Genomic DNA, 13,828 nt, shown 5'->3' with positions numbered 1-13,828 from the left:
TATTGATTCAAGTTCTTTTTGTTGAGAATATCCTTTTTCACACATCAGTGTGCAGTGGGCTGCAGTGAGCTGGAGTGGTTCAGGGGTTACAAGTTGCTTTTCCAGCCACTACTCCACGAGCCTCTGAAGGATGATTTCTATGACATCAGGACTGGGTGGAGACACGAACCTGTGGACAGGGAGGAGTTTACCAAAGGGGGAGGTTAAATCAGGGCTGCATGGGTTTTGTTGAGGGAACCCTTTGTCTCAGACCATGCGGCCGGGGGAAAGATGGTTTGGAATGATCTGCTTGAATCCTTTGTTTTAGACCATGCGGTTACACCACTAAGTTGTTTGTAATGATTCTATTTGTTTATCGATTCCCTTACATGTACTTATGTTTCTTTAGATATTTGCAGTTGAAACACCTTTAACCTCTGTGGAGGCAATTAAATGTGAGCTAACTTATGTGCTTCCATTGTTCACCCTGTTTGTGGCCTACATGTATATTCTATGTAGAGAAAAAGCATTCAATCACCCATTTTCCATTTTTTTGAAAAAATAAAATGGTGGGCTCTTTGACCCTTGTGTTTAAATGTGTACACCATTCAGAATTTCTATGTTGGCATGCCAAATTTAACAATCACGGTAACTGGACCAAAATACCTATTGCATGCAGAAAAGATGGCTGCTTATTAGATAACAGTGAAAAAAAAAAAAGCTTTGCCTGAAGCAGTTTTAGTCCCTCATTCATCGAATTTCCAGTCACGCTTTTCGCCATCCTCCTATTGATTTCAGTGCAAAAAATAAATTTTAGGATGAGCAGGACAAGTATAACCTGCAGTTTTGAATGTATCACCGTCTTTCAAACTGATCAATTGCCCACAGTGTTTATTTTGCAAGCTTTTACTTTGTCAGTCAATATGGTGATCTAGTGTGTGGGTCCTGAGGTTGGCCAGTGTCCTTTTTGTCTGTGTGGTAGATGTAGTTGTGTGTGTACATGGGCTTGTAGGCAGTGAAGTGTTTCTGAATACCATGTGTGGGAGGTAAAGAGAGAGGAAGAAGCATCTGTGTAGGAGGCCCAAGGCCCAGCCATGTACTTTTAACACTGATACATGCAGTGAAAATGCAAATATGCGGCTTTGCTTTCCCGCGGAGTTAAAAAAGAAAACTAATGATGCTTATATGTGTATGCTGAATATGAAGCTACAGCATTTTTGCTCAGTGGACCCTAACAAAAGGGAAACGGATGCCGAGAGAAATGTATCAGATATATTTATTATGTCTGAATCACATCATGTTGTCGTCTCCAGCACTGGCTCTGCAGCACAGACAGTCTTTGGGATTCAGTCACGAGTAGCCAAAATCCTTCAGCTGTGTTTGCTGTTGCATATCAGGCCTTTTGGCAGGCTGCTGCTGCAGCTGCTCACAGCAACTGCATATTTGATCATCCCAATCAGCAGAGCACCACTTAAAATAGCATCATGGTGCAGCTGTAAGATTCATCTTAATCGTTCGATAGCTGACGATAAAAGAGCAGGCCTCCGCATGATTGTTTCCACCCTCATATGTTAGGTCAAGTGCATCTGTTTGGGAATGGGACAAAGTATTGGCAGTGAGGAGGGACGGTGCTTTTTATACCCAGTCACCATGATGCTATGAGATCCTGATAGCTTCCAGCTGAACTTGTCCTTTTGTGACTGAAGCAGGAATTGTAATCTGTACTCTGCAAAGTTTAGCAGGGTACAGATTATCCTGCAAGTAACCTGAGTGCAAAATGTGTAAAATTAACAGAAAATGTATCTAAAGAGGTTTGAACTTTCCCTACGTTCTGAATGAAGGGATCTTTGTCTAAGTGACGATCCACGGTAATGGCACAGATCAACAAAGACACAAAGGGCCATGTGGCTTCACTGGATGATGGCTGCTTCAGAATTTTCAACAAAGTAGTGATTTCATTGCTTCTGAAAGCTGGCGTCCAGCGTATCTGACTCTGAAAGCGCAGACACATAGTCCTCACCGTTCATCAGAAAATCTTAGAAAAAAGTAGAGTGTTCAGCTGCTGTCATGGAGGAAGTGTAAGTTGTTTAGGTTGGCTGCACATCACTGCTCTAAGCTCTGCTTCCTGGGTTTAGAAATGTCTAATGGGGAACCATTTATCAATGTTAAGAAATTAAATAAAAACACAAGTAACAGAATGTTGTGAAGCGTGATCTGAAAACCTCTTAGGCCATTAGTCATGTTGTCTTCCTCTCATTGAACTAAGATGGTATCACCCAAACTCTAAAATACTTTTCAAAAATACATACTTACCTGGAACTAGTAATGTTTAATGTTGTAATGTTTAGCTAAAAAAGACAAGGTACGTGAGATAAAGGCCGAAAGCATCAAACCATTAACTTAAAATCTAAACCACTACCCCCCACACATCCCCACCCCCCAGAACATCTGTGTTACCAACAACACACCACTCTCTCCCCCCACTACTCTCTGCCGGGGTGATCCATTCACCCCAACCCCCACCTAACCCAACAGGGGTCTCTTTACACCACCCCTCCAACTTCTCCATAACAACAGACCAGGTGAGAAGGGAGCTAAGGAGGATAAAGGCAAGGAATGCCACTGGCCCTAATGGCATCATCTCCAGACTTCTCAAGGACTGTGCAGATCAACTCTGTGGGACTTTTCTGCACATCTTCAACTTGAGCATCAGTCTGGAGAGAATTCTGCTCCTGTGGAAAACATCCTGCGTGGTTCTGGTTCCCAAGACTGCGCACCCCAGTGAGCCGAATCACTTCAGGCCAGTAGTCTTAACCTCTCACCTGATGAAGACCATGGAGAGGATCATCCTTGGCCACCTCTGTCATCTGGTGCACAACAAGATGGACCTGCTGCAGTTTGCCTATCGACCAGGCATAGGTGTGGAAGACGCTGTCATCTACCTGCTGCACAGATGTCTTTCTCACCTAGAGGAAACCGGTAGCACTGTGAGGGTCATGTTCTTCAACTTCTCCAGTGCGTTCAACACAATTCAACCATCACTGCTCCAGGGGAAGTTGGAAGGAGCTGGAGTTCACAGTAGCCTGGCTGCATGGACCACCGACTACCTCACCAACAGACCACAGTATGTGAGGCTTCGCGACTGTGTGACTGATGTGGTAGTCTGCAGCACAGGGGCGCCGCAGGGTACTGTGCTCTCTCACTTCCTCTTCACCCTGTACACATCAGACTTCAGACACAATACTGAAAGCTGCCACCTTAGCTGCCACCTTAGTAGACTGGTGTGCACTGCACCACCTGCACGTCAACACCAGCAAGATGAAGGAGGTGGTGATCGACTATATATTTTTAAAATTCCGTGCTACTATGACAAGGTCATTTCCCATACATGGGATAAATAAACAATGTCTTATGTCCTATGTCTTATGTTGTGCTGGTTCAGGCAAAGTTGCAAAACTTATGAATAGATGAACAAAGCAATGCAGCATTTGGATGCCTAGGATCTGTCCTAGTTCATTTAATTACTTTTCAAGCATCAAATTTTATACAAAAGTTGAGACTTTGTCCATAAAAGTCAGGTCATGAATGAAGCTGTATAGAAGACATCTGTGTCAGTGACAAAAAGCCGTAATTTTAACAGAGAAAGGCAACGTTAAATATTCAATTTATTTTCTTTATTCTTTGCAAACTTTTCCTTTGTTGGGTTTATGTTTTAATTTTGCATAATTCAAATATTTTAGACGAAAAAACACAGAAAAAACAGTTTACATTCAAGGAATATATGGCTAAGGCATTGGAATACACAAAGAAACAGACAGAAAGAGTTCTTTGACAAAACACAGACGTCTAACATGAATATATACAGTAGATGCTTTTGTGGTGTTATGCTACATACTGAAAGCCGGTGTCCCCGAAGGACAGGCTCAGGTTACATATCATGCTCAGTACAGAGAAAGATACAGGAATCAGACTACACAGATCTTCTTACGTTTTGATGAAATGCCCACAGTGTTAAAAATACCAACAAAGCAACTCCTTCTTTAGTGTGCTCCACAGGTATTTCACCGACAGCGGAAGGTCAGAGGTCAGCTCTGGTGTTTGTCACAGTGAGAGGATCTTTTTCATTCGACTAGGGACGGTGGTGACGATGCTGGTACGGGCGGGAGGTTGGCGAGGAGTGGAGGCTCCTGCGAGTCCGTCTGCGAAGGCGCCTCTGATGCATCAAAAACTGGAGGCGCTCCAGCTTACAGTGCAGGGTTTGATTTTCCTCAGTGGACGTATGCAGCAGGTGAGTGTCATCACCTATGAGAGAAAAAGGAAATGACATATTAGATGTGATTTTATAGGTTTTTATACGTGCTCACGGAGTGTTCTGCCATGAATTATTGCATTTACTATGATTGAATCTCTTGGTAGAAGAAAAGAAAGCTCTTCAAACGACATTCAGTCTCTAGTAAGCTTATTTAATCTGGTCAAAAATGGTAAGTGTGCACAAAGGAAATTAAGTTCAAAAGGTAGTCTGAAGGTTCTCAGTTCATGATATATCCAAATAAACAAAACCGAAACCTGATCCACTGGACTTGCTGGGTTTTCTTAAAGCTGTTTCATCCACGTAGCTTCTTCAGTTCTAAATTACAGGTGGGGAGTTTTTGTTTTTACTAGGCACCTGTGTGGTGCCAACCTGAAACTCACATGACTCGTCTGATAGCGTGTATGTATCTGGTGGTTACAGACCATAGTCATGTGAGTTTCAGAACCAGCCACAGATGTCACTAATAGAAACCTAAACTCTCCATCAGTCATTTGGTACTGAAAAAGCCACTTGGATCAGTGGTGAAATGTCTTCAGGAAAAACCCAACAAGTCCAGTTGAGTTTGTTTTGGCTTTGTTTCTTAGGGGGGACCGAGTTAGAAAAGTAGAGATGCAACTAACTGTAATTTAAATTTCTGATTACATTTTTGGCTAATTGGTTAAATATTCAGTTTATAAAATGTCAAACAAAAATGTAAATGTTAAGTGACTGAGTGAAATTAAAGCACTGCACTTGCAGAAAATAGGGAATATAAATAGTGATGGGAGACTAAACACGGCCTCAGCACAGCTGAGAAAGTTTGGTGAGTCATTCAGACCTGATTATTTTTTTGCGAGCAGCTGTGGTGAAGGTGCAGTGTGACATGTGCGCGACCTCATGTTTGGACTGTTTGCTCGAGCTGACCTGGAGCTTTGCTGAGCTGCTCTGATCTCTGCGTTGCCGCCGGTCTGCTCCTGGCTTTGCAGGCCTCCTGCGCGGTGAGAAGCGAGCCGACCGGGAGGTTTGAAGCAGGAAAATGAGGTAGAGGAGGAGCCGCTGGAGCCCTCTGGTGGTGGCAGGCGGCGTTGAGGAGGTCGTTGAGGATCTGCAGAATGATGGCGATGCCACGTCGAGGATGAGTGATGCCGCTCTGACTGCAAGGGGCCAGTGTCCCTGAGAAGAGAAGAGAGCAGGGGGACAGAAGACAGTACAGCATTAAATGTAAGCTGAGAGACATTATTTTCACTGGTTCCAGCTTTTAAATGAACAATTTGTTGCTTATCATTGTCATATTGTACATGGAATATCTTTGAATTTTTGATAAATATAGTTGCAGCACTAGACAACCTGTCTGAGCTGCTCGTAAGTATGCCTTAATAAGTAAAGCTGTGGTTGTCTGGGCTAATTTATCTTAATCAGACTGATGTAAAACTGACATACCAGAAAAAGTCCCAGAGAAGACGCCCGGAGAGTGACTGACTAAACTCTCTATGACTGCTCCTGGCGGCTTTGGCATCTCTGCAGTGGATGAAGGATTAATATTACTCTGTAAGAAAAAAAATAATCATATATACATATAAGTATAGGCTTACACATTGAAATTAAGCTGACTGTTATGTAAGTTCTGTTGAATCCAGGATTAGTTTTTGTGTTTTGCTGCTGCTTGCATGTCTAACCTCTGTGAAGGTTGATGCTGGCGTTGGGCTAGGAGGTCCAGAGATGGAGCCGGCGGGACCAGCTGAACAGACTGGTGTGGCTGCTTGTAAAGGAGAGCTGGGATGTGGGCAACCGGACGGCAAAGAAGGGGTTGAAAGAGGAGATGCTGAGGGGGAATGAGGCAGAGATGACGGATTGTGACAGTTCACTGGAACGCCAGCTGATGAGTGGGAAATGTTAAAGGAAGTCCTGGGTTTCTGAGAGCTGCATTGGATCGAAGATGTAGAGTCCAGGGTCGGAGAGGAGGTCTGCAAGGTGCTGCTGGACTGCCGTGCTGAGGCATAGCCAGGGTGGTTTAGCGGCCCGGTCTGACGATCACTGCAGCTCTGGGCCCTCGAGTCCCTTTCCTGCTGCAGCTCCTTCACATCCTGGGCAGACAGCTGGAGCTGCACATACATCATCTGGGCACCGATTCCAAAGTTAATAGTCAGGGGCGAGCGCCCAGACAGGAAGTCATTGATCTGTGAGACAGACAGGAAATAACCACAACAGAGTTCATTTTTACAGTCCAGTAGATTTCAATCTCGGTAGATCTGGTGACACCCACAGGTGAGTGAGAAGGGAAGAGATGGTGTGGGTGTTTACAGCAAAGCCAAAGAAAAAAAGAGATGCTGCACTGATAAAGAATAAAGAGTAGAGGATGTGCTGGATTACATGCATGTGACAAGGAAACTACAATAAAGATAACACCTGAAGCAATCATTAATTTGGGCCAAAGACCCGTGTGTGCGCGTGTGTTCAGCCGTTAAAGTGTCAGTCATCAGTCGAAGCGTTTACCTCCCTAATGAATGACATAATGTTGTGTTTGCATGTGTATACATGTTTTTTTTTCCTGAAGACAACAAAGCTAGAATGTGTGGGTCTCTCTTTTCCCGTAAGTGATGTAAGGTGATTCACACATTCATCGCTGCCCGAACAAAACCACGCATCCGCACATTTGGATGTTTTCAGTTTTTCCTATAAATTGAAGGGCTCTTTCACAGTTTCTCAACTCAGTGTGTGTGTTACTGCAAACACAAAGTGGCAGTAGGGTGTAAGTATAGTATAGTTTCAATGATTTAAGGAGAAGATATTTCCCTCACCTCAGTCCTATATCCATTAAGAGTGGACTTGCACACAGCATACACTTACACACAGACACTAAGTAAGACTCTTACCTGGACTTCTGTTAAACTTTCCAACACGTCCACTGCAGTCCTCTCAGCTCTGGCAGTCGAACACTGTGAGTATAAAAAGAACAAAACTGTTCTGTACGGGTGTGATTACATATGTGTTGCAGTGCAAGGGTGTGTAACGGTTTACTTACTACTAAACCAGCTTCAATGACTGGGACCAGGGTCAGCTTGCTGCCATCTGTTACACCCAGGTCCAACAGTTTCCCTGCAGTCAGGTGCCTAATTTATATCCCCCCCAAAAAAGAGAAGGTAAATTCTAAAACATGTATACTTTATATGGATTAAACTGAAGTGAGTGCAGTGTAACATAACTCACCTGTGTTTATGCAGGAGGACGATCCTGTGCGTTTGCAGTCCAAGTTTTTGTGAGATGCGCGTCCTCAGGCCCTCCAAAGTCTCTCCCCGGGGGACAGTAAGCTCCACGGGGCTGCCGGTGGTGGAGGTGATGAACAAACGCATAGAGGGCTGACTGGTTTGGACCCCAGCCCCACAGCCTGCAGCCTGGGAAGGGGCGAACAAGCTACAGAGACCCCGCTGCTGCTGCCGCTGCTCCATTCAGTCACGCTGACAGAAAAAACACCCGGGTTAAAATCAGATTCAGATTCGCTGGAATCTAGTGAGACGAGCGTTTTTGTTTTTTGTTTTTTTTTTCAGTTTACTCCTCCTCCGTGTGGAGCATCCTTTAATTTTAACACAACAATAACTGTAACAGATCCTCTTTGTGGCCGTGACAGACGCAGCTCTACTCCTCAGAGCGTAAAACACCACAGCCCTGTGAGAGCAGGCCCCGCCCACACGAGCAAGCAACCAATCGGGGCGAGCCACAAGACTATTGAGCCCGCATTGACCAATCAGAGGGCCCTTTCCCCTCAAGTGGCCCCACCCTGTTCTGTGCACAACTCACCATTCATAAATGATGCAATCCGCGGCACAACATTTTGTACAGAATGTCAAAATATCTGATTTCTCAGCGAAGTGACAGGCTGCATAGTAATGTGGGAGATTATGAATGACTGCTGGGAATCATCAGATTATTCAAAGATTATAAAAAATAAGTGAAAAATATTTAATCCCCAGCACAGAAATAACTCATCATCTCAACACACACTTGTGTTAAGATTTGATGATTATAATATCTATTATAACACAGACTGAGTTTATGCTACTTATGGTGTTAAACCTTGATCTTAATAAATATAAAAGAAGAGTCCTGTGTGATGAGCACATATGCTTATGATAGATTCAATAGAGCAATGTCAAACATGGGGTTTGATATCATGAAAATCTTGTGAGTCACAACTTCAAATGAATTTTGCTTCACAGTACGTGACCTTTATTTAGTACTGAGGTGAAACATGTAACTCTGTGAGCTAATCAGTTAACCAATCACTGTAAAACTACCTCCTACAGCTCCTAAACCTCAAAATTGTGTTTTTTTGCCATATAAATAAAATGTATTGTCACTGTAAAAGACATTCACTGAGATAGAAATTACTGTAAAGCCACAATAACAGGAAACACTGAAGCTACATGACGCATAGTGAGAAGCCAAATGCATTTAACGTAGGCCTAAATAGGCCTCAGTGATAGATTTTCAAGGTCACACATAAAGCATGCTTTGTGCTGAAGGCACACTCACATGCATCCGCTGGTCAGCCAGCGGGAGGAGATGCACACAGAAAGCACCTGCTCTTTGTATCCTGCAGTCCCTCACATCCTCTGCTGCTTAGTATTCACGTCCACCTCTGGCCCACAGCAGGATCTCTCGGGCTGCTCCTGTCACGTGATGCACGGTGGAGAGGACCTGCTCGGAGTAAAGATGACGTAGAAAGCAGGGGAGGGCAGAGGAAGGCAGCTAATATGTGTCTCCTCACTGCGGCTAAAAATAGCTGCAACCACAACACCCCCGCTTTACAGACTGCGTCACTGCCACTCACGTCACGCCATCACACACTGAATGCAGGCAATGTTGGTCTAATTTTCTGAAAACTATCATCCTCTGCGGTATGTGAGGGGTTCCTTTACTGCTTTGTTTGCCATGCGAGTCTATTTCAGTGATTACTAACATGCTTCACAGATAAATGCAATGAGAGCTGTCCTTGAATTTGCAGTCACAGTAAATCAAGTGTAAAATTCCATTTTAAGCTTTGCAGCATTTCACTAGAATCAACACCACCCTCCCCTTTTTTCTTTTTAAGTGGGATGATCAGTGGGATATCTTGATGGGGGTCCTGTCCTCTCTCAGCCTCTCCGACTTCCCTCGCTCCACTCGCTCCAGACGAGCTGGCCGGGAGAGGCTGCTGCTTTGCATTCCTCAGGCCTCTCGGAGAACAATTCCACAGGAAGTCCTGCTCTTCAGAGCACGCATAGACGTAGCTCTGACGTCAAGCATCCAGCTACACACACACACACACACACTCTCCTCCACATTCTTCCCACCCCTACACGGCCTCTCCTTGGCATCATTTCCCAGATGTTTCAGTCGTCTGGTATGTTGCACCTTAGAGTTCCTGAGAGATGAAACAACTGCATGAGAGGAATTTGACCGCACATATTTCAACAAGAATCTCATTGATATACTGGAAATAGTAACTGGCCCCCTGGAAACACAGACAAATCTGAGAATTTCTTTACTTCACTGCTTCTCTGTATCATCTACAGTATTTAGCAGAGGCACCGGATTAACTAATCAATGATAACATGACTAATCCCAATTGAAAACTGTTTAAAAGTGGGATTAATGTTGTAGTCACAACAAACAGAGAGCACTACCAGTCCAGAGGACTGTTGAAGATGCATCTCACAGCTTTTATGAGCACCTGAGGTGATCATTATGTCATTTGTTGATTAACTTAATGTTTGCAACTTCAATAGATTGATCAAACCTTACATTTTTAGTTCTGTAAATTTGTGGATGCGCTGCTATCTTATCAAATTTATACTTAAAATATGTATACTGATTAATGTGGAAAATTTTAATGCGGAGGAGAAAGATTAAACGATAATGTTCAACTCACAGACTAAAAAGGTTCAGTTCACAAGTTGCAAAGCACACAGTCACTTGATTCAGTGCGCTTTGGGGCCACTAGTTCAAACTTCAGACCCAGACTCTGAGTAGGAATCAGATTTATTGCCAGGCATGCTCATACAGAAAAGGAATTTGTCTTGGTGTTTGGTGCAGTAGACACTGTAAGAAAAAAGGAGACACAAAAATATTAAACCAAAATACAAGAAACAATATATAATATAGTCGGAATACATAAAGAAACAAACGTACAGATGTGCAAAAAGGAGGCAGGGAGTGTACGAATGTGAACAGTATTGAAAAAGAAGTATGGAAAAATGTGAAGGCTATGGGAATCCAGCTGTGGCCACAGTTTTTGAAATTCAGCCAAAGATACAGAGGTGCACTTTAACTGTCAAATGTATCCTAAATCACTTCTACTACGATGTCAGAGAAATGTGAAAATTGCTTGTCTTATTTTCCATCAGCACAGGGTTTGTCCATTTGTCAAGGCTGCAGATGTTTGAAGAAACTGTGCCCACACAGCATCCGCTCTCTCCAACGTGTTTCGAAGTCGCTGAGAAGCATATTTACGTTTCTGCATTTTGAGCATTTAGGTCATTGTAAATGGACCGGAGAGGTTAAAACATAAGAGGAGACGCAAGGAGCCCTTAAAAGAGAGATGAAAAAACGTTTCCCTCCAACTGAATTAAATATCTCGTCATGTGATGTTATTTACGCCACTCAGTCTGTTACAGCTTTAGTTGGTGCTGATGTGTGTGTGTGTGTTTTTCTTTCTGCTTGTGCAACACGTCACACAGGAATGCACACTGCAGAGGCTGAGAGTGCAAGTAGTGTTACCGGATTAGAGTGTGGGTGCAAATGCAGTAGAAAAATGTGTACGATGGAAAAAGGAAACAACAACATTTAGTGGGTTTAGAGTCAAACAACAAATCACCGGTTAAATCTCCAGCTAGAGAGCAGGTGCACTGATCGGTTGAACCGTTTGATGAGAAATGCTCCCAAGAAACATAGAAACAAATACGATGCAGATTTGCAGAAGATTTCTCTGTGGATTCTTTAATGTGGATTATAGTGAAAATAAATGATTCTGTATTTAGCTGGGGGTCTTCTGTGAGTCTTGACATGGACTTCTGAATATCTGAACTGGATCTGACTGAATGCTGAACTTCCATCTTATGTTTCACACAAAAAAAAAAAAAAAAAAAAAAAATAATAACGCTGCAACGCCGCCACCTGGTGGTGAAACGTGAGATTACAAAAACCTCTCCAGCACCCGTCTGTCTCCTCTCATCTTATCTCAGGACACGGTGGGTGACTCAAACACATATGGAGCGATATACGAGATATTTATTCGAGTCCCGTTCATTCAAATGTCCATATCGATAATAAAACCAATAACAACCTGACGACCAATCGATCCACCTTCTCGCCGCTGCCATTCACGAGCGGCTGGTTGTGAATGAAGACGGGCTTTCTCCTCCATCTCACATCACCACCACCTCCACCACCACCACCATCATCATCATCATCATCGGTGCTGGTCACGTGGTGCGTCGGGAGCTGGCGGTGGGTGTGTCTAATCGCGTGTGGTTTCATTCATAACTACAGTCTTTATTTGGAGCCCAAATTAAAGTATGCAGACGGGGCAGGCTGCCCGTGGACCGCTTCAAACGGAGTCTACAGCCGGGTGAGTCCGATCTTTGCCCTCCGCACACACGGTACCAGTTAACCCGGGGTAATCAACGCGCACCTACAGGCGTGCTCACGGTGTAATGTGATACTATTTCATTATGTAAGACGCGGGATAGGTGACACAGCCGACTCCAGATAGTCGCAGCATCTGATTTATTGAGGGGTGTTTGACGCGCGGCGACCTCGGCGGAGCCCCCCCGGTGTCCGGCGCACGAAGGCTCCCGTGTGACTAATCGAGATTTATCCCCCCGCAGGCTGAGAGCAGACGACGCAGAGATATTATGGGACAGCCCTGATCCGCGGGTTTTCGGAGGAGAGGGGAAGATGCTGCTGATGCTGAGGCTGAGGCTGAGGCTGCTGCCGAGCGCCGCCGGCTGCAGCGGATCGCTGTAGTCAGCCTGCACAGAGCGGAGGGAAGCTCCTTCAACACACACCGCCTATAGACCGTAAGGTACAGCACATCTGGAGCACATCAGCATCCAGCCACACGTCAGGGCGGCACGCAGGAGAACTCCCCTCGCCCTCCGTCCACCAGCATACACACGCAGACATGAACCGAACATGCTGGTGTTAGTCCGTCTGTGTGTCTGGTGTGTGTGTGCGTGGTTAAAGCAGAGACGATGTGACAACATGACCAGCAGACCCTGGAAACTAACACGCGCACACGCATGCACGCACACTTTGGATATTATTTTATTCCACCAGTCGGGGTCAGTGTTTTGAATTTGACTTTAAGTATTTAGATGACAAGCTGATGCACGTCATTAGCCTATATTAATATTCACGATTGCCTATATTACCGAAATAGTAATTATTATAATAATGAGATTATTTTTTAATGTCATCGTACATTTGGAAACGTTAGAATATCTACTAGAATAAATTACAATAAAGTTGGGATTAATAGTTTTCCTTAGTTTGTAAGTTTCTGCTGACAGTAATAATTATTTATGTTCAGGGATGTAACATGGATGCAGCAAGTAAAGGTGGTGGTTTGACTGTTTCAATTCAGTCTTTCTATATATATATATATTTTTTTTTTTTAGATAGACAAAATATGAGCAGCACATTAAGTTTTTAAAAAAGACTTATAGAAATTATAAGTGGAATTCCCCAGTAATGATGAATTCATGTGTGAAATTCGTTTAAACTGGCCTCTGCACTGAGAGACCTTTCCTCCTATACTCTAGAGTTGTCCTCTTCAGTAAAGAAAAAATGAAAATGTCAGACCGTCTACAAAGAGAATACTGTATGTATAAATATATAAGGTCGTGTCCTTTTAATTCTTCTGGAAGGTACATCAGATTTAAAGCATTATTCAGTCAGCAATGAGAGGAGACATGTCCTCCCTACGTCAGTCCTGAGGGAGACTGTGACACACATTAAAAATCAGGCAGGCTGAAAATTTTATATCTTATAAATCTTTAAAACATGTAATTCATAGGCTCGTCCGTTGGATTATTTAATCAAGACGGACTCAAACACACACACACACACACACACTCGAGGACAAAACGACCCACTGGCACTGACTGTGTGATGAGCGTCACTGACAATAATTCATCAGGCCAAGAATGTCTGCGCCTGTATGCCATTCAGAGCTTTGTTCATGTCGCGGTTACCTTGGGCTGCTGGTTTGTATGAGATATTACATAAATTATGACTCTCGCATGCTGAGGGAATGTGCGGCTGTGGTACCGGCGTGTGTGAGGAATGCAGCCCTGGACTGATGTTACACAAGCTGCACTCTGTGTAAATACTTATGTGCTGTCAGCTCTTCTGCCTCGCGTTGCTGCAGAATTTCTGAAAGGTGCGAGCAGATGATTTAAAGATGGAGCTGAGGGATTTATTATTTTTTTTTAATGGTTGTTGTGCCTTCATGTCAGTAAAGGTTTAGACTCAGTGGAGTTTAGTACACAGCCATCAATCCAGGGTTTGAAGTATTTT

General features: G+C 43.8%; 1 protein-coding gene across 1 annotated transcript; it reads right to left on the bottom strand.

The window, feature by feature from the left end:
- Positions 1-3,315: 3,315 nt before the first annotated feature.
- LOC311489931 (midnolin) lies at positions 3,316-7,932 on the bottom strand. The gene is made up of 7 exons (XM_084547244.1): positions 7,478-7,932; positions 7,293-7,380; positions 7,144-7,206; positions 5,947-6,447; positions 5,711-5,816; positions 5,195-5,443; positions 3,316-4,281 (listed from the first exon to the last, which is right to left on the bottom strand). Exons 1-7 carry the CDS (start codon positions 7,714-7,716, stop codon positions 4,109-4,111), a joined length of 1,419 nt encoding a protein of 472 aa, XP_084403370.1. The 5' UTR covers positions 7,717-7,932; the 3' UTR covers positions 3,316-4,108.
- Between the last annotated feature and the right edge of the window lie 5,896 nt (positions 7,933-13,828).

The sequence above is a fragment of the Chelon labrosus genome (genome assembly GCF_963514085.1).
Source record: "Chelon labrosus genome assembly, chromosome: 6".
Lineage (NCBI taxonomy): Eukaryota > Metazoa > Chordata > Actinopteri > Mugiliformes > Mugilidae > Chelon > Chelon labrosus.
This window is presented reverse-complemented; position numbering and strand designations above follow the sequence as displayed.

Excerpts from the sequence above, each read along its gene's own strand:
- LOC311489931 (XM_084547244.1), bottom strand. The coding sequence starts at position 7,716 with ATGGAGCAGCGGCAGCAGCAGCGGGGTCTCTGTAGCTTGTTCGCCCCT. Across the intron at positions 7,381-7,477 it reads GTCCTCCTGCATAAACACAG|GCACCTGACTGCAGGGAAAC; the intron begins GTGAGTTATGTT and ends GATATAAATTAG. Across the intron at positions 7,207-7,292 it reads TCATTGAAGCTGGTTTAGTA|TGTTCGACTGCCAGAGCTGA; the intron begins GTAAGTAAACCG and ends TTATACTCACAG.